We start from the raw sequence: 21,212 nt of genomic DNA, 5'->3' as shown, positions 1-21,212 counted from the left end.
ATGTCCTCGCCAACACTTGTTATTTTCTTATCTTTCTGATACTAGCCATTCTAACAGGTGTGTTTGTGGTTTTCATTTGCATTTCTCTGGTGATTAGTCATGTTGAGCATCTTTTCATGTGTCTGTTGGCTGTCTGTGTGTTTTTTAATTGGATTGTTTGGGGTTTTTTTGCAGCCAAGTTGTATGAGTTCTGAATATATTTTGGATATTAACCCTTATTGGATATATGATTTGCAAATATTTTCTCCCATTCAGTAGGTTGCTTTTCATTTTGTTGATGGTTTCCTCAGCTGTGCAGAAGCTTTTTAGTTTGATGTAGTTCCACCTGTTTATTTTTGCTTTTCTTGCCTTTGCTTTTAAAGTCAAATACAAAAACTCCTCTCTAAGACCAATGTCAAAGAGCTAATTACTGCCTTATGGTTTCAGGTCTTATGTTCAAGTCCTTAATCCATGTTGAATAAAGTTGACCTTTGTGTTAAGTTGATCTTTGTGTATGGTATAAGGTAGGTGTGTGGTTTCATTCTTTTGCATGTGGCTGTCCAGCTTCACCAACACCGTTTATTGAAGAAATTATCCTTTCTTATATATTGTTGGCTCCTTTGTCATAAATTAATTGACCATATGTGTGTGGTTTTATTTCTGGGATCTCTTTTCTGTTCCATTGATTGATGGGTCTGTTTTTATGCCAATACCATACTGTTTTGATTACTATAGCTTTGTAATATGATTTGAAATCAAGAATTATGATGGTTCCAGCTTTATTCTTTCTCAAGACTGCTTTGGCTATTCAGGATCTTTTGTGGATCCATACAAATTATTGGATTTTTAAAAGTTTTTATGAAAAATGCCATTGGAATTTTGATAGGGATTGCATTGAATCTGTAGATTGTTTTGGGTAGTATGAACATTTTAACAATATTGATTCTTCTAATCCATGAACCCAGAATATCTTTCTGTCTCTCTGTGTTTTCCAATTATTTCATCAGTGTCTTCAGAGTACAGATCTTTCACCTCCTTGATTAAGTTTATTCCTAGGAATTTTATTCTTTTTGATGCAATCGTAAATGATATTGTTTGCTTAATTTCTCTTTCTGATAATTTGGTATTAGTGTATAGAAACCCAGCTGATTTTTGTGTGTTCACTTTTTAAAAATTTTTTTAAATTTAAATCTTAATTAAACTTAATTACTTAATTTTAATTAAAAAAATTTAAAACTCTGTGCCATACTTGGGGCTTAACTCACAAACCAGAGAACAAAAGCTGCATGCTCTACTGGCTGAGTCAGCCAAGCACCCCTTGTGTGTTGACTTAATCTTGCAATGTTATTGAATTCATTTATTCTAACAGGTTTTGTGTGTGTGTGTGTGTGGAGTCTTTAGGGTGTTCTATATATAATATCATGTCACCTGCAAGTGCAGATAGTTTTACTTCTTCTTTTCTGATTCAGATGCCTTTTCTTTTTCTTTCTAATTGCTTTTGCTAGGAATTCCAGTATTATGTTGAATATAAGTGGTGAGAGTGAGTATCCTAGTCTTGTTCTTGATCTTAGAGGAAAAGCTTTTAGGTTTTCACTGCTGAGTATGATGTTAGCTGTGGGCTTGTCATAGATGGCCTTTATTATGTTGTGTTCTCTACCCACTTAGTTGAGGATTTCTATCATAAATGTGTGTTGAATTTTGTTAAATGCTTTTTCTGCACTATTGAGATGATCATATGATTTATCCTTCATTTTGTTAATATGGTACTACATTGATTTACAGATGTTGAACCATCCTTGCATCCCTATAGTAAATCCCACTTGATCATGGTATATGATCTTTTTAATGTATTACTGAATCTGGTTTGCTGATATTTTGGTTTTGGATTTTTGTATCTATACTCATCAGGAATATTGGTCTGTAATTTTCCTTTCTTGTAGTGTCCTTACCTGGTTTTGGTATCAGAGTAATGCTGGCTTTGTAAAATGAGTTCAGAAGTGTTCCCCCCTCTTTTATTGTTTGGAAGAGTTTAAGAAGCATTACTATTCTTTTTTTTCCTTAAGATTTTTTATTTATTCATTTGAGAGAGAGAGAAAGTGAGCAAGAGCATGAGCCAGGGGGTAGGGTCAGAGGGAGAGGGAGAAGCAGACTTCCTGCCGAGCAGGGAGCCTGATGCGGTGCCTGGGATCATGACCAGAGCTGAAGGCAGACGCTTAATCAACTGAGCCACACAGGCGCCCCAGTTCTTTTTTTTAATGTTTGATAGAATTCATCAGTGAAGCCAACTGGTCCTAGACTTTTCTTTGTTGAGTGGTTTTTAATTACTGATTCAATCTTCTTATTAGTAATTGGTCTGTTCAGATTTTCTATTTCTTCATGATTCGCTCTTGGTAGGTTGTATTTGTCTAGGAATTTATTCATTTCCTTTAGGTTTTCCAATTATTTAGTGTATAATTATTCATAGTAGTCTCATGATCATTTGTATTTCTGTTATCAGTTGTAACGTCTATAAATTAAATTTAAGTAATTGAAAGTGTAATACAAATTTGATCTACTTTCTAGGTTTAAACAAGTCTCTTGAGTGGTGTTTCCTCACTGATGGAGAATTACTTCCAAGCAGAAGCTTACAACCTGGACAAGGTATTGGATGAATTTGAACAAAACGAAGGTGAGAATTTATTTTGGTGAATCTATTTGAATACATTTATGATATGGAGAATGTGGGATTATAAGAGGATGCAACACTTTAAAAAAATAGAATGACTTAATAACTTAATGATAATAGTATTTTAATACCCAGAGGAAGAACTAACAGTTATTATTTTATTTTATTTATTTATTTGACAGAGAGAGAGAGAGAGACAGCAAAAGAGGGAACACAAGCAGGGGGAGTGGGAGAGGGAGAAGTGAAGCAGGCTTCCTGCGGAGCAGGGAGCCTGATGTGGGGCTCAATCCCAGGACCCTGAGATCATGACCTGAGCCGAAGGCGGACACTTAACAACTGAGCCACCTGGGCACCCCAAGAACTAACATTTTTTAGCACTATGTGCCAGATACTATGCTAAAGCATTTACATGGACTGTATTATTTAATCTTTAAAATAATCCGATGAAAGTCGATCTTATCTACATTTTATAGATGAGAGGCACAGAGAGATTAAGCAATTTCCCCAAAGTTAGTTTGCTAATAAGTGGCAGAATGATTAATATCCAGGCAGTATAATACTAGAACCTGAACTTTCTTTATACAACCAATTTATGGTCAAGAAAAGCTTTAGAATGTGTGATTGTATTTCCTAAACTAAGAAAAATAACTTGTTGCCTATTGATTGACCAATAAAGATATATTTTAAACCTAATTTTATAAGATTTATAGTTTTAAGTGACTGCCAAGATGGTTAGATAAAATGTCTGCCTAAGATTCACTTCATTTAGGAAAACTTTTTGCTTAAATTTCTCTCAGTATGATTTAAATGGATAAGCCATAATTAATTAGATCCCTCCTACCCTGATACTCTCTGTTTTGGTTTTTTTTTTTAAGATTTATTTATTTGAGAGAGCACAGAGTTGGCTCGGGGGAGAGGTGGGGAAGAGCAGAGGGAGAGGGAGAAGCAGGGAGCCCAAGATGGGGCTCGATCCCAGGACCCTGATATCATGACCTGAGCCGAAGGCAGACACGTTTAACCAATTGAGCTACTCAAGTGCCCTTTGATATTCTCTATTTCTAAGGGGGAAATGGAATGTAACAAGTTTACAAAGTGATGTATTTCCATCTGAAGTCCATGATTTTAGAAATGGTCTCCAAACCTTTATTATATCCAGTGATTCAGGTTGTTCTTGGATAGTAGTTGAGAAGAGAGATTAATTTTAATGTTGTTGCTTTGGGTCTGTGATAGAGTAAGCCTTATATAGAATTATGGGAGTAAGGAAGGAAAAGGGAGAAGGAAGGATACATGGAATAGCCTGCTATTCTCATATTTTACCACTGATGACCCAAAGCTACTCCATAGCCATAGAATTCATGTAAATGTGAAATTAATCATTTGGGATTTTATTGGATCTACATACCAAGGTGGAAGGGATATTTTCCTCTCAATTTCAATCATTTATACAGATAATTTCTCAGTCCTTTCTTTGGTTTGGCCCTCTGTGTATCACAGTTATTCGTTATGAGATACCTACACAGGTGCTATACCTAATCACTTGAATAGTATACTTCTAGAATACCATTGACTCGAATAAAACTGTTAGTTCATTACATCATTCTCTTTATGACTTCTGTAGATTCTAGTAGGGTACTTTGTATATAGTTGATTTTGGATATATTTTTGTTGTATCAGTAAAAATTGTCTTTTAGTTCAAAAATACAGCATTCGCTTATAAAAAAATAATTCCTTTAAAAGGAGAAGAACTTCAGAAGCCAGATTCTTGTTTGGAACTATGTTGTTTATTTGTTTTGAACTATTTTTTAAAAATCTTAGTACTAGTTGCATTAAAACTACCACCTCTAGCCTGGTATCTTTTCAAGTATATTTTAAATAAAGTGATTTTTCATTTTGTGTTAATTTCCTTCTTTAAATGAAAAATATACCATATACAAACTGTGATAACACTAGATAATTAACATTATACCCATGTAGTAGGTGATTAAATAATGACATTTTTAATAACTGATCTAACATTCTTGTTTGAATATTATTAAATATTGTAAGAAGCAGCATTTCCTTTTTATTTCCATGAACCATCTTGGAAATAATGATTTCTTTTTTTAAAGGAAGCATATGTTATTAAATTTCAAGTCTTTGCTAGCCCAAATTTGGGCAACTCATGATTTAACACTCAGAGGATTCAAGACCATTCTCTACACATTTTGATGTTTTATGGCCTTTACAATCTTCCCTTTCTGTTCTTTTTACTACTTCCTTACACTAATTCTTTTTTCGACCCAAACTGATTTACTTATTGCTCTCTCAGATTGTTGTGTTTGGGACTATACTTGTTCCCCCTTAAGAATGACCTCTTTTCCAGACTGAAATAAAATTGTCTTTGAAGCCCAGCCGTTTCCTCCTGCTTCTATGAATTCCATCTTGCTACCTCAGCCTCTAAAATATCTTTCTTCTCTGAATTTATTTTCTATTTATTTTCTGTACATAATAGTTTTCAAATACTATGCTGTCCTGTACTGCTAATTAGATACTCATGTGTACTATATCTGTTTCTTATTTTTCCAACTAGATTATGTACTTCTTGGAGGCCAGAGCTATCATTTAATCTTCATGCTCCTTAAGCACAGTGCTTTTACTATGGTAGATACTCACTTAGCATATATTTATTGTGTACCTACTACATACCAGGCACAATGCAAAGTCAGGACTTACATTGATGGAGAGAAATGGTTTCTGTCTGAAAAAGTCAGGTAGAAGCCATTGCAATACAGTGTAGTAAATGCTTAACTAGAGATATGAACAAAGTGCTAACGGGGCATTAAAGATTAATGTTACTATTGAGGGGAAAATATATCTGCATAATTTCAGGACTATGATTATTAGATTTGCTGTAAGAAGACAGCAAGAAAGACAGTAAGTGTATTATTTCTTATTTCTCTAAATATACATATGGCACTATAACTTGGGAAAATAATCATCATAGTTATAATCTCTTAAAAAGTAAATTATGCTTATTGATAGAATATAAGTAGGTTGATTTAATAAGATAAATGAATATTTTTCTGCCAAATATCCTCAGATAATTATATAAATATAAACCTAATTAATGTGATACAGTTATTAGCATAATTTCACATACTATAGCAAACTTTTTAAAATGCTTATTATGGACAAATTTCAAATACATACAAAAAACAGAATAGTGTAGTAAATTCTGGTATACCGATTTCCCAGCTTCAACAGCAGTTAAAATGTTGCCTGTTTTGTTTCATTTGTATCTTCATCCACTCCTCACTGCTTGTTACTTTTTTAGTTTTTTTTTCTTTACGATTTTATTTATTAGAGAGAGCACGAGCAGGGGGGAGGGGCAGAGGGAGAGGGAGAAGCAGACTCCCCACTGAGTAGGGAGCAGGACACGGGGCTTGATCCCAGAAACCTGGGATCGTGACCTGAGCCAAAGGTAGACTCTTAAGTGACTGAGCCACCCAAGTGCCCTTTTTTCGTTTTTTAAGATGAAATTTACATACATTAAAATATATAGATCTTAACTGTACCAGTTTTGACAAGTAAATATATCAATGTAACCCACATTCCAGTCATCCTGTAGATTATAGATCATTCTGTCTCCACAGAAAATTCCTTTGTTTTCCTTTCCACTCAGTTACTTCATCTTCATCACTGTCCTAATTTTTTTCCAGCTTAGATTAGTCCCCAGCCTCTGTTGTACCCAGCCAATCGAAGGTCTTTCTGATTGCTACTCCCTTCCCCCACCACCAAGTATAGCCTGTGTGCCATCTTAATTATGTTACTAGATTTGTTTTTTGGAATGTTCTGGGATATTACCATTTGGTGACATGTAATAAAGGAACAGTCTTAAGAATATTTTTTTATTCTTAGCTAAAAATTAGAAACTTCATATTCTAGGAATATTCTATTTTTAGATATCCTGGCAATATTTTATTTTCAGAATATTTGCAAATGTAGTTAATTAACTGAGTCCTAGCTTTTCCAGTGTCACCAGCAAACTTATTGCAATTATTTATTTTTTCAGATGAAACAGTTTCTCCTATTTTGTTGGATACCAAGTGGAATAAGATTCTAGATCCCCCGTCTCACCGACTGTCATTTAACCCTGCATTGGCCAGTGTGAATGAACCTGCAGTTTCTAATGAGTCACAGCCACAACTAAAAGTTTTCTCTCTGGCTCATTCAGCTTCTCTGACCACAGAGGGAGAGGACCATTGTGCTAATGGACAGGACTATAGTCTGAATCCAGAGATCAACACAATGTGGATTGATGAAAATGCTGTTGCAGAAGATCAGTTAATTAAGAGGAACTGTAATCGAGATGATCAATGTAGTACTGTCGAAGTGGGAGAGAAGAAATGTGGAAACCTAGCTTGTCTGCCAGATGAGAAGAATGTTCTTGTTGTAGCCGTTATGCATAATTGTGATAAAAGGACATTACAAAGCGATTTGCAGGATTGTAATAATTATAATAGTCAGTCCCTCATGGATGCTTTTAGTTGTTCACTGGATAACGAAAACAGACAAACTGATCAATTTAGTTTTAGTATAAATGGGTCCACTGAAAAAGATATGAACTCAGAGAAACAAATGGATCTATTGAATAGACCAAGTGCAGTGGGGGATTCTGTTAAACATACGTGTTCTACTTCATCTGATAATCTAGCCAGTGTCTGTTCCACTTCACAATTAAAGGATGATGAAAATACAGGTAGAGACCCATCCATGTCTATGATTACAAGTTTAACAATTGATTCAATAATCTCATCCCAGAGAACAGATGGAGGTCCTGCTGCTAAAAAGCAAGAGAACTGTATACCAGATGAGGTTCTCACTGGCAAAACCAGCTCTGCTAGGACAGATCTAGGGAGTCCAAACTCCTTTTCCCACTTGAGTGAAGGGATTTTGGTGAAAAAAGAGCCAGCAGAAGAGAGAACAACTGAAGAATCTGTCCAGTCTGGTTTACCTTTGCTTCTCAAAACAGACATGCCTAATGGTTCTGGAAGGGAGGATAACTGTGAACAGTTTTCAGATTGTCTTGTGTCCAGTGACATTAAAGCTGATGAAAAGGAAGGTTGTGAACATGAAGAAATTCTTGGCACTACAGAACTTCTTAATATGACAGAGCATTTCTCTGACTCTCGGGAGATGACTAATTGGAAATTGACTAAACTAAATGATATGAATGATAGCCAAATAAATAAAGAAAATGAGAAGTTTCTGCCAATGAATCAGCCTGAGGACATTTACAATGATAGTGGAGGAGAGTGTGATAGAATGGCAGAAGCAGGTCTAGATTTAAAAGGAACTTGCATGAATGAAAGTGAAGGATGTGATTTCTCCACTATGGATACACCAGCAGCAAATTCTCTATCTAATTGTGATTCCTATGGAATGCAGAGCCCAGTTGTTTGTTTTGTTCCAAAGACTTTACCCTCCAAAGAAGATTCGGTAACAGAAGAAAAAGAAATAGAAGAGAGCAAGTCAGAATGCTACTCAAATATTTATGAACAGAGAGGAAATGAAGCCACAGAAGGGAGTGGACTACTTTTAAACAGCACTGGTGACCTAATGAAGAAAAATTATTTACACAGTTTCTGTAGCCAAGTTCCATCAGTGCTCGGGCAGTCTTCACCCAAGATAGTAGCAAACTTGCAATCTATCAGTGTTCCTTTTGGTGGTGCAAGACCCAAGCAACCTTCTAATCTTAAACTTCAAATTCCAAAGCCATTGTCTGATCATTTACAAAATGACCTTCCTACAAATAGTGGAAATAATATTAAAAACAAAAATGATGTTCTTGGGAAAGCAAAATTAGGGGAGAACTCAGCAACCAATGTATGCAATGCCTCTTTGGGAAACATCTCTATTGCTGATACAAATGGGGAACATTTAGAAAGCTACGAGTCTGGGATATCCAGTAGACCATGCCTTGCATTAGCTCCAGAAAGCCCAGATAATGATCTCAGAGCTGGTCAGTTTGGAATTTCTGCCAGAAAGCCATTTACTACTCTGGGTGAGGTGGCTCCTGTATGGGTACCAGATTCTCAGGCTCCAAATTGCATGAAATGTGAAGCCAGGTTCACATTCACCAAAAGGAGGCATCATTGCAGAGCATGTGGGAAGGTAAGCTGTGTAAGTGTATCAAGTCAGAAATACAGCATGCCCACTTTATTAAGCTCAATTAGAGATTAATAAAGGCAATATAAGGTGAACATACTTCTGGTTGAGATGACATTATAAATAGCTTGGAACACCCAGTTTTAGTAAATTTCTAAATAAAAAATGACCTCGCTGAATCTTAGTGTTTATATAAGTTTTTTTGTTGCCAAGATTTAAGCTGAATCACTTTCCATGAACAGATGAAAATTGAGGAAGTATTAACTGTGTGGTTTCTGTATTGACAGATACTTGGTTAATGGAATAGTTTAAAATAAGGAAGTTATTTTTTGATTTAAGAAATACTTGTGATTGACTTCATATTTTTTTAATTCTTGAGAAATTGAATATTACACTTGAAATCCATCCTAGTTTTTGCTGTAGGAATTTGGTCATTCTACTAGACATTCTGGAACTTTTTATACACATATACACATATTTTTGTCTTTTTCCCCCATGTAATTTTTTTTTTTTTTTAAGATTTATTTATTCAAGGGGGGTGAGGGCTAGAGGGAGAGGGAGTCCCAAGCAGACTCCATGTTCAATGTGGAGCCGGACCCGGGGCTTGATCTCATGACCCTGAGATCACAACCTGAGCCAAAACCAAGACACTTAACCGACTATGCTATGCAGCCAGGCCCCCTTACCCCCATATAACTTTGATACAAAATAGAGTTGAGGGCTATAGATCCTATGACAAGGTTATAAGAATAATGGATATTCCTCAGCTCTCCCTGAGTTTTGCTTGCTAGTAACATAATCAACTTCCTGGTTTATCTTTTTAACAAAGAACTGTAAATAAGGAGGAAGGGGATTTTATATTTTTAAAAAGAATGCAAAGTTTGGTTTCAGGTATGGATTTCAATTTTAGCATTCTTACTATTAACTGTATAACTTTATTAAGCTTTTGTTTTTATAAAAACAAAATAGAAAAGATTAGTAATTTTCATTGGGCTTTTGTGAAGATTAAATGAGATTACAGATGTAATAGTAAGTGCTTAGTAATTAAATCTGTACTTCCGTTCTTGCTTGATTTTATTGGTCTATTTGTGTGTTAATTAGGATGCTTTCAACTTTAAGGAACAGTGACGTAGACAAAAATAACATTTCATATAACAGGAAGCCTGAAGATAGAGACTCACTTATGTTTGGGTGCAGTCAGGATAACTAAAGTTTTCTTGGTCTTCCACTCGCGGTCTCGAGAGTGGCACAGCTCTAAGCATCAAGTTCAAGCTGGCAACTTCTCAAGTACAGGGAAATTGGCTGGGGGCAAAAGAGCCTGTTCTTCTTGCTGCCCTCTCATCAGGGAGGAAGGAATCCCTAGCAACTTCTTTCACTTTATTGGCCGGTTTTAGATCACAGGTCCAATTTTATACCTATTATTGACAGAGGGGAACAGGATTGCTAGGATTGGCTCAGAAGATCAGTCATGATCATCCCCTGGGGCTGAGCCCAATGTTGCCTGAACAGAAGTGGGATTCTGTTAGTATGGAAAAGGAGGAGAATGGTTCCTGGGTGGGTAGTCAGTAAGGGCTACTATAAGGGTACAAAAGAACCAAGTGATGGGGATCAGAAGGAAGTGAAAGCTATGATTGGGCTGCTGGTCTCTGATTATTAAAATTTGAAGAAAATAATGTGTCTAATTCCTAAATAGCTTGTAGTCTAAAGTAAACCTATCATCAGTAGCCTGAACAGTCAATTTTCTGTTAAGGAATTAGAGTTGTCATTTTTATGTTGTTCTATGTATTGCTTACTGTGTGTATAACACTTTCTGAAAACTTTGCTCTCATGAGCAAATAATAACACTTTTGCTCCAGATCAGCATATCCAGATGTAATGATTAAATAAGTAACTTAGGTAGATTTAGAAGGGAAATGGTGGCAAAATGCACATAAACTGAAAAATTAGATGGGAGTTTTGCTGAGTGGAATTTATGGATTCATGTGGATTATGGATTCATATTCTATTTTTTTCCTTTCCATCTCCAGTTACCTCAGGGATGTTCTAAGGATTGATGAGATAAGGTCTGTAAAAATCCTTGAGCTTCTCAGAAGAAAAGAGCTTATAAACATAGGTATACTTTTTCTAGCTATTAATGAGATTATACTGGGAATGTAGCTAGAAACATACCCCAAGCAATGGGATTTTATAAAATAATGTTTAATATTGAAAAAATAAATTTAGTTTGCATGTCCAGTAATTTCTCTTCTTAGTATCTACAGCTTAATACTCTTTAACAAGCATATATTAAGCACCTAATATATGAAAGGTTCTGGGCTAAGTATTAGAGATTCAGAGATACAAAAACTGTGATCTATGACCTCATGGAGTTTATAATTAAGGGCACTGATTTCAGTAAGTTGGGAGAACAATATCTGGATTTCCTGGAGTTTAAAAAAAAAAATCCTAAAAAAAATTGTGAACCACTGATCTGAGTAGACAAACAGACCGTCCCACAACAAATTATAAGACATTGTATTAAGAGCTAGTTATATGTGATTTAAATTCATTCTCATTTTTTTTTTTCAAGATTTTATATATTTGACAGAGAGACAGACACTGAGAGAGGGAACATAAGCAGGGGGAGTGGGAGAGGGAGAAGCAGGCTTCCTGCTGAGCAGGGAGCCTGACGTGGGGCTCGATCCCAGGACCCTGGGATCATGACCTGAGCCAAGGGCAGACACTTAATGACTGAGCCACCCAGGTGCCCCAAATTCATTCTCATTTAATCCTCATTACACTCTTGTAGAATGGGTTGTTAATTTTTTTCCTATTTGGTAGATTCAGAATCAGAGACTCAGAGTGGTCAAGGAATATGCCTAGGATCTCACAGCTTGAAAGTGCTAGAGCCAGCTTTAAAGCTAGTACTCTTTTTTTTTTTTTTAAGATTTATTTATTTATCTGCAAGAGAGAAAGAGAAAGTGACAGCATGAGTGAGAGGAGGGACAGAGGGAGAGAAACTCAAGCAGACTCCCCACTGAGTGTGGAGCCCGACGCAGGGCTGGATCCCATGACCAATGAGATCATGACCTGAGCTGAAACCAAGAGTGGGATGCTTAACTGACGGAGACACCCAGGGGCCCCAAGCTAGTACTCTTTCTTTCAGTCATACTGCTTCCAGCATGTCTCCTCATTTATACTAGCAGTATGAACAAAATACTTTAGGATCATTGAGAATGAGAGCTTAATTTTTCTAAGAATGGCAGAGGGAATCAGGAAAGTCATGTTACAAAATGACTATTTGGAGAGGGAGGTATAAAAAAGTGGATATAATTTATGGACAGAGTTCTAAAGTATATGAGAAAAATGAGATCACATCAGAATACAGGTGGAAAATTAGTGGGGAAAGGGAAATAAATTTCATCTTAACAGAAGAATGGGTCAAGATGAAAATACACTTGAATATAGAAGGAGTTAACAGAAAATGGTGGAAAATTATCTAGCATAGTTTAAAGCTTATATTCAATTCTTGATAAGCAATAGAATTGTAATAACATTCATCTTGGTAAAATGTAATTAAATAGAATATAAAATAATTACACCAGAATTTATGAAAGTATTAAAATGTTGTAATTTTTATTACTAAAATGGAGATCAAGATATCTGGATTCCATTCCTTTTTTTTTTTTTAAGATTTTATTTTATTTAAGTAGGCAGACAGGCAGGCAGAGGGAGAGGGAGAAGCAAGCTCCCTGCTGAACAGGGAGCCCAATGTGGGGCTCAATCCCAGGACGCTGGGATCATGACCTGAGCCCAAGGTAGATGCCCAACCAACTGAGCCACCCAGGCGCCCCTCTGGATTCCATTCTTGTCTTCATTGTTAATTGGAAAAGTATGTCATACTCTAAAATGCTCAGCAAATGTGAGTTTTATTTTATGATTTCACGTTATTAATTTAGATAATTGCGCCATATAGCAACATAATCCCTACTTCTCCTGAATAATAGGTGATAAATTGCAGAGTAGAAAGAGTACAGAGAACTCTTTCCCCAAAAGGTGCCCTCTAAGTGCAAATGATCACCATTACCTGTATATCTATATTAATTTCCTATGGAAATCACTGACTTCAGATCATGATTATTCATCCTCTCTCAAGCTCCATTTGCCATCAACATTTTGACCTCTTTTTTTTTTTTTTTTTTAATCATTTTATTTATTTGAGAGAGAGTGCACACAAGGGGGGGTGGGCAGAGGGAGAGAGAGAAGCAGATTCCCCACTGAGCAAGGAGTCCAAGGCAGGGCTCTATCCCAGGACCCTGGGATTATGACCTGAGCCGAAAGCAGATGCTTAACCAGCTAAGCCACCCAGGCATCCCTGGTCATTTTCAAGGCTTTGTCACACTTTATCTATTACCATCTCTGATGTGGCCAATTATTATTTACTGGGTGCTCTGTGGTTAATGACTGCTCTATTTACTATTTAATAGAAATAAACATAAAAATATTCTTTAAAAGTAAAACTTCTTGAACTACAATTATTATCTGGATATTTTGTATTTGTTTGAGATGGTGTGGAAGATGAAAATAGAATAACATTTTTTAATACTTCCACTGTATGCTAGGCTATCTAATCTTACAGTTTTGTGAGATACAAGTGAGGAAGATGTACCTCAGAAAGGTTAAGTAACTTGCCTAAATCCTCAGAGTTTGAAAATGAGAGTGCATGGATTTTTTAAAAAAGATTTTATTATTTATTTATTTGAGAGAGAGAGCATGAGCAAGGGGAAGGAGAAGACAGACAAGCAGACTCCCCACCGGTTCAGCAGGAGCCCATGGTGGGGTGATCCCAGGACCCGGGGCTCATGACCTGAGCAGCAGCAGACACTTAACCAACTGAGCCACCCAAGTGCCGCAAGAGTGTATGGATTTTAAGACAAATCTGACTCCAAAGCCTTATGCTCTTTTTATTACACTGGACATAACAACAAGATTTATCTGTGCTTGAATTGCTTACTAGAATATAAGTCTTTGTCTTTGGGTGAACATTAGTTTTGGGCAGCGGTAAAGGATTGAGAATTTGAGTATTTGAATTTAAAAGGAAGATAAAATTTTTGAATGGGGCTATCAGGTGAAATTACCAAAGTTAGTAGGATTTTAGGTTTTATTTCACGTATCAAGTCTTGAATTACAAAGTAGAAAAAGAACAATATGGACGCCAAGTCATTGAATGAGGAGAGATTTAATGATGGTAATATATACCACTCCAGTTTACTCACAATTATTTTTTCCATTGTAATTGACTTTAAAAGTATAACTCACAGTAGATGATTTTTTACTGCATTAGTAATTTGAATAAATAGAACAGAAGAGAACTGCAAGAGAGGTAATGTAGAAAAGAACACTGGAATGGGTATGAAAGAGCTAGGCTTCTTTTATTTATTTGTTTGTTTATTTAAAATTTTATTTATTTGTCAGGGAGAGAGAGAGCCCAACGAGGGGGAACGGCAGGCAGAGGGAGAAGCAGGCTCCCTGCTGAGCAGGGAGCCCAACATGGGACTCGATCCCAGGACCCTGGGATCATGACCCGAGTTGAAGGCAGATGCTCAGCTGACTGAGCCACCCAGCCTTCCTGAAAGAGCTAGGCTTCTATTTCCTCTTCTGTAAAAAGAGGGGATTGCATAAACTGTTTCTGTTTCCTTGCAGCTCTCAAAGAGCTTATATGAACTGTGTTTAAAAAAAATAGAAAAGGAAATGGAATGATTTGTGCTAGCAGTGATTTATCTCTATAAAATTATTACTAAATGTACGGATTAGCTAAGGTCACTTTGTGGGAAGAGTGCACCATTAAACATTTTGAAGTGTGCTGTGCTGTGTGTTTTCTGGAAGTTATCTCAGTTAGACTGAAATGCTGTTTATCAAGGTGTCAAGTGCTGTACTGAGGGTTTTATTTTGCAATTACTCTTTCCTTTTTGATTCATTTCCAGTATTAATTTCTTCAAGATCCCTTTAGGCACACATGATCTTCATCACTTACAGTTTATTAAAAATAGCTTGATGACATGCCTAATGTCAAAATGATCCAGATTAATTTTTAATATAATTCTGACAAGTTTCCCCCTTTCAGACACATGGGATTATAGATATTTAACATATAGTGAGCATTTATAAATGTAATTATAAAATGTTAATTTGATATAATTTTATATTTATATACTATATAAATATTTTATAAGTTATATAATTTATATAACATGTTTATAAAATGGCAAATACAGTCAATATCTAACTCTGCTTTTAATTTGAATTAGTGTTCTGCAGTAATGTCAGGAGTAATTTTATATATAAAGGTGTATAACAGAACTATAGGCATGCCTGGGTGGCTCAGTCGGTTAAGCGTCCCACTCTTGGTTTTGTCTCAGGTCATGATCTCATGGGTCACGGGATGGAGCCCCCTGTGGGGCTGTGTGCTCAGTGGGGAGTCGGCTTGACGATTCTCTCCCTCTGACCCTCTCCTCACTCATGCGCTCTCTGTCTCTCTCTCTCAGATAGGTAAATCTTAAAAAAAAAGTATAATATTTTGATATTCATGTCATTATGCCATATTTTTAGTTTAAGTGGAAATATATTTTAAAAATTAATATATCATATTTAAAATAACTTCAAATTTAAAACCAAGAATAAAACACATTTTTAAAATAATTGTTTTAGAAGCTAACTTTTTTTTATTTAAAGATTTTTTTTTATTCAGTAATATTACAGAATATAGATTATGCTCACCTGAAATATTAGGGGAGAGTTATAATGTTTTTGATGCTATCTGGGATAAAATAATATTATTCCAGAGCATGAAAAATTTTGTTGGTGCTTATTTTTTAACCATAGGAAAATTATTTTTCAGTATGGTAACCTAAGATGATAACATATACAAAATCATGTCTGTGCTATGCAAAATCATGTCTGTTTGTGCTGTCAGTCTATGTTATTTTATGCTCTGACTTTGGTCAAAGAATCTTGATAGAATTGAAGATTATTTTCAACTTTGTTTACTCTAAATAGAGGTTACATAAATGTCAGGTATTTGTAAGTGAATGTCATATATTTTAAAAAGGCAGCCAGGTAAGAGAATCTTTCCCTTGTCACCTTGTTACCTGCCAGTCTTAAAGTATATGTTGATCATTTAAAGCATGTAAGACACTCATTATAATAGTGTCTCTCTGTATAATGCCATGAGATTAAGTCACAGATAGACAAAAACTGCCTTCAATTAAGACCTTTTTAATTGAATAACTAATGCCTGTTGCATTAGTTATGACAAACTTGCTTGATACCAAATTTGATTTATATCATATATAATGTTTTAGCAGGATTCCAAGGGTATTTGTCAATATTGACTTCATCCAGGTATTATAAGAATTTTTATCCTGAGAGCTCTAGAATGTGCCATGAGCTTCTTCATCTCTCCAAGGACAGAAATACTGGAGTACTATTCTCCTGTTCTTGTTTCCTTTTATTTCATATTAGATTTACTTTATTTTATTTTACCTGTTTTGGAACTCAGGCATCAAGAATCATACTTCCCAGTTCATGGCACACTATTAAAAAAAAGATTTATTTATTTATTTTAGAGGGGGAGGGAAGGGGCAGAGGGAGAGCAAGAGAGTCCCAAGCAGGCTCCCTTCTGAGCCCGACCGAGGGCTCGATTTCATGACCCCGGAGATCATGACCTGGGCCGAAACCAATAGTCAAACTCCCAACTGACTGTGCCACCCAGGTGTCACTCATGGCATGCTTTTAAAAAAATTTCAATTCCAGTGTAGTTAAAATACAGTGTATTTTAATATTACTTTAATGTTTATGATGGCAACCTCCTTTCTACCTCTAAATATCCCTGTTCCCTAGTTTAGCTTCCTAGATATACCCATTTAAAAAAACAGACTATTTTTTAGAGCAGAAAAACTGAACAGAAAGTACAGAGTTCCCACACACCCCCTCTAGTTAACCCCATTATTAGCATCTTGCCACTAGTGTGGTACATTTGTTAAAATTGATGAATCAGTATCAATACATTGTTATTAACTGAAGTCCTATAAAAGAAATATATACTATAGTTTACTTTAGATTCACTCTTTGTATTGTACAGTTCCATGGGTTTTGATTAATGCATATTATGTATCCTATTATGGTATCGTATAGAATAATTATACTACCCTAAAAATCCCTTGTGCTCCACTGTGCCTTCCTTCCTCCCTCTTAACTGCTGGCAGTCACTGATGTTTTTACTGTCCCTACAGTTATGTGACCTTTTCAGACTGGCTTCTTTCACTTAGTAATATGCATTTAAGGTTCCTCCATGTCTTTTTAAAAAAAATTGAGGTATAATTGACATACAACATTATATTAGTTTCAGGTGTATAAGATAATGATTTGATATTTGCATATATTGTGAAATGATCACCACAATAAGTCTAGTTAATATATGTTACCATACATAGTTACAAAATTTTTTTTGTGATGAGAAATTTTAAGATTTACTCTCTGAGGGGTGTCTGGCTGGCTCAGTGGGTGGAGCATGCAGCTCTTGATCTTGGAGTCATTAAGTTCAAGCCCACATTGGGTGTAGAGATCACTTTAAAATAAAAATCTTTATTAAAAAAAGATTTATTCTTTTAGCAACTTTCAAATATGCAATACAGCACTATTAACTATAGTCACCATGATGTACACTACATCTTCAGGACTTACTTTTAACTGAAGTTTGTACCTTTTGACCACCTTTACCCATTTTGCCCACCCCTTATTCCCCACCTCTGGCATCCACTAATCTATCCTCTATTTCTGTGAGCTTTTTTTTTTTTTTTTTTTTTTTTAAGATTCCACATATAAGTGAGCTCATACAATATTTGTCTTTCTCTAACATTCACTTAGCATAATGCCCTCAAGGTCCATCCTATTGTTGTAAATAACAAGATTTCCCCCTTTTTTATGGCTGAATAAAATACCATTGTGTATATAAACTACATTTTCTTCATTCACCCATTAAGGGACATTTAGGTTGTTTCCATGTCTTGGCTATTGTAAATAATGCTGCAGTGAACATGGGGATACAGATATGTTTTTGAGTTAGTGTTTTCATTTTTTTTTTTTTTTTTTTGGATGAATACCCAGGAATGGAATTGCTAGGTAATATGGTAGTTCTGTTTTTAATTTTTCAAAGAACGTTCATACTGTTTTTCATAGTAGATGCATCAATTTATATTCCCACCAATATTACACAAGGGTTTTCTTTTCTCCACATCCATACCAACAGTTGTTATCTCGTCTTTTTGATAGCCATTCTAACAGGTGTGCGGTGATGTCTCATTGTGAGTTTGATTTGCATTTTCCTGATGATTAGTGATGTTGAGCACCTTTTCATGTACTTGTTGGCCATGTGTATATCTTCTTTGGAAAAATGTCTGTTCAGATCTTCTGCCCCCTTCTTTAATCAGATTGTTCTATTGAGTTTTATGAGTTCTTTATGTATTTTATTTTTTATTTTTTTTTAAATTTTATTTCTGACAGAGAGCACAAGCAGAGAAGCAGCAGGTAGAGGCAGAGGGAGACGCAGGCTCCCCGCTGAGCAGGGAGCCTGATGCGGGGCTCGATCCCAGGACCCTGAGATCATGACCCGAGCCGAAGGCAGACGCCTAACTGTCTGAGCCACCCAGGCGCCCTTCTTTATATATTTTAAATATTAACCCCTTAGCAGATATATAATTTGCAAGTATTTTCTCTCATTCTGTAGGTTGCCTTTTTATTTTGTTGATGGTTTCCTCTACTGTGCAGAAGTTTTTTAGGTGATGTAGTCCTACTTGTTTATCTTTGCTTTTATTGTCTTTGGTTTTGGTGTCAAATCAGAAAAAAAAAAATCATTGCCAAGACCAATGTCAAGGAACCTCCATGTCTTTTGTGACTTGATAGCTCATTTCTTTGTATTTATGAATAATATTTTATTGTATGGGTGTACCACAGTTTGTTTATTCATTCAGCTATTGAATGGCATCTTGGTTGCTTCCCATTTTTGGCAATTGTAAGTAGAGTTGTTATAAACATTCGTGTGCAGGTTTTTGCTTGGACATAAGTTTTCAGCTTGTTTGTATAAATACCTAGGAACATGACTGCAGGATCATATGGTAAGCTTATGTTTCTCTTTGTAAGAAACTGCTAAACTGTCTTCCAAAGTGGTTGTACCTTTTTGTATTCTCATCAGCAATAAACAAGAGTTCTTCTTGCCCCACGTCTTCGTCTGCATTTGGTGTTGTCAATTTTGGATTTTAACCATTCATATAGATGTGTGGTAGTTTCTCATTTTTGTTTTAATTTGCAATTCCCTAATGACATATGATGGTGAACATCTTCTCATATGCTTATTTGCTGTCTGTATATCTTCTTTGATGAGGTGTCTATTCAGATCTTTTGTCCAATTGGGATGTTTGTTTTCTTATTGAATTTTAAAAGTTCTTTTTGTATTTCATAAGTTACAAGGTTTTTTAAATCAGATATGGTGTACAAATATTTTCTCCTAGTCTATGTTCCTTTCATTCTTAGACATATTCACTTTTAATTATTTTAGAAGTATTTTAATACTATTTTAATTTTTTAATTAAATTTTAATACTATTTTAAATTTAATACTAATTTAATTTTAATACTTCTAAAATATTTAGAAGTATCTCTGGGTATTTTAGAATGGGTAATTAAGAACATTTTCTTAAAATTTTTTTCTTTTTCTTTTCTTTTTTTTAAGTAATCTCTGTGCCCAACATGGGGCTTGAACTCGTAACCCCAAGATCAAGAGTCATGTGCTCTACTGACTGAACCAGCCAGGCTGCCCCTTAACTAAACATTTTTACATAATACATTTCAGTAGAATTTCTTTGCTCTTTCTTGATTATAAGTGTTAGAAATGATTTGTTAACTTTTCAATTATGATTTTACTTCTGTATTTTCTTATTTTTTGTTTGTCTTTCCAATTTGAGTCTAAAAACTCAGTGAAGGTAAGGATATTTTCTGCCTTGATTGCTGCTGTATCCTCAGCCCTAGCATATAATGGGTGCTTACAGAATTTTTGTTGGATAAACAAACAAGTGAATGAATACTATCTCTTAAAGCAGCAGTACATCTTTCTATGTAACACCGTGAGTCTTCAGATGATGGTGTCAAATTCAGAATATAATGGATGTAAGATCTTTGGAAAATATTTTAAATTAGTTGTGTATGTTTCTCTTATTTAAGGACAGATTCAAACCAAAATGAGTTTATTTTCCTGATTTCATATTTACTTAGCTATTGATGGGAAACAATAGATATGAGAGTAAGAAATGGATGCTTTAAATAGAATATTCCTCGGTAATTCAGTTTTCCTTATACTCTGCCTAAAAACCTGTCTTATAATTGGCATTATGATCTGAACCATTCCAGCATGGTAGAACAGGAAAAACATTTGGATTAACCTTGGTTTCTAAAGAAGTTAGGGAAATATTTTCCATTCATGTCCTTCAAAAGGTTGTGTAATGGCTAGAAGTTGGCCTCACCCATGTCATAGCACTTACCACACAGTGTTATCTCTGTCCTTCTCATTGGACTATAAGGATCTTGAGATTGATTCTGATTTATCTTTTGTCCCCAGCGTCTAGCACAATATGTGTCACCTACATATTGCTCAATAAATGTTAATGAATAAGTGAATGCCAGATCATTAATTTACTTAAACATTGAATGCTTGTATTTTTTTGTCACTGTGCTTGGTGCTGAGTTTACATGGATGACATTGTGATCCCTACCCTTAGGTAAAGATTAGTGGGTAACCAAAAGCAAACAAATGTATAATTATGAATTACGATGAGGGCTATGAAGGAAATTAACAAGGGAGGATAATATAAAAGATGGAGGGGGAAGGCAGATCTGGGAAGGCCTCTGAGAAATGACATTTTGGATGACACATGAAAGTTGAGTCAGCCATTCAAAGTACAGAGAGGAAAATGCTTTGGGAAGAGAGAACAGCTGGACTAAGCTAAGAAGGCACTTATACAAGAAACTAAAAGGAATCCAGTATGGTTAAAGGCAAGAGTCACATAAAAAGAGCTTGGAGAGGAAGCCAGGGAATAGATCATGTAGTGTTCTGCAGGTCATGTGAGGAATACAATGGGAAACCATGGGAATGGATGAGCTTACTTAGGGAGGAGTTTATAGAGGGAAGAGAAGGGGCCCAAGGCTGAGCCACTGAGGTCAAGCGGAGGAGGACCCAGTACAAGTGACCGAGGAGGCATGGCAACCAAGAAAATGTGGTGTCTTGCATGTATCATATGATCTCACTGATATGAAGAATTCTTAATCTCAGGAAACAAACTGAGGGTTGCTGGAGTGGGGGTGGGGTGGGAGGGATGGGGTGGCTGGGTGATAGA

General features: G+C 35.6%; 1 protein-coding gene across 2 annotated transcripts in view; it reads left to right on the top strand.

Annotated features, from left to right (window-relative positions):
* ZFYVE9 (zinc finger FYVE-type containing 9) overlaps positions 1–21,212 on the top strand; it is a 179,794-nt gene that overhangs the window by 67,565 nt on the left and 91,017 nt on the right. For both annotated transcript variants that reach the window (XM_032429028.1, XM_032429019.1), the window contains exons 3-4: positions 2,542–2,647; positions 6,696–8,797. In XM_032429028.1, the coding sequence (XP_032284919.1) occupies positions 2,578–2,647; positions 6,696–8,797 (2,172 nt within the window). In that variant the 5' untranslated portion in view covers positions 2,542–2,577. The remainder of the gene's footprint in view (positions 1–2,541; positions 2,648–6,695; positions 8,798–21,212) is intronic.

This window comes from Phoca vitulina, unplaced genomic scaffold (assembly GCF_004348235.1).
Source record: "Phoca vitulina isolate PV1807 unplaced genomic scaffold, GSC_HSeal_1.0 scaffold2, whole genome shotgun sequence".
Taxonomy (NCBI): domain Eukaryota; kingdom Metazoa; phylum Chordata; class Mammalia; order Carnivora; family Phocidae; genus Phoca; species Phoca vitulina.
This window is presented reverse-complemented; position numbering and strand designations above follow the sequence as displayed.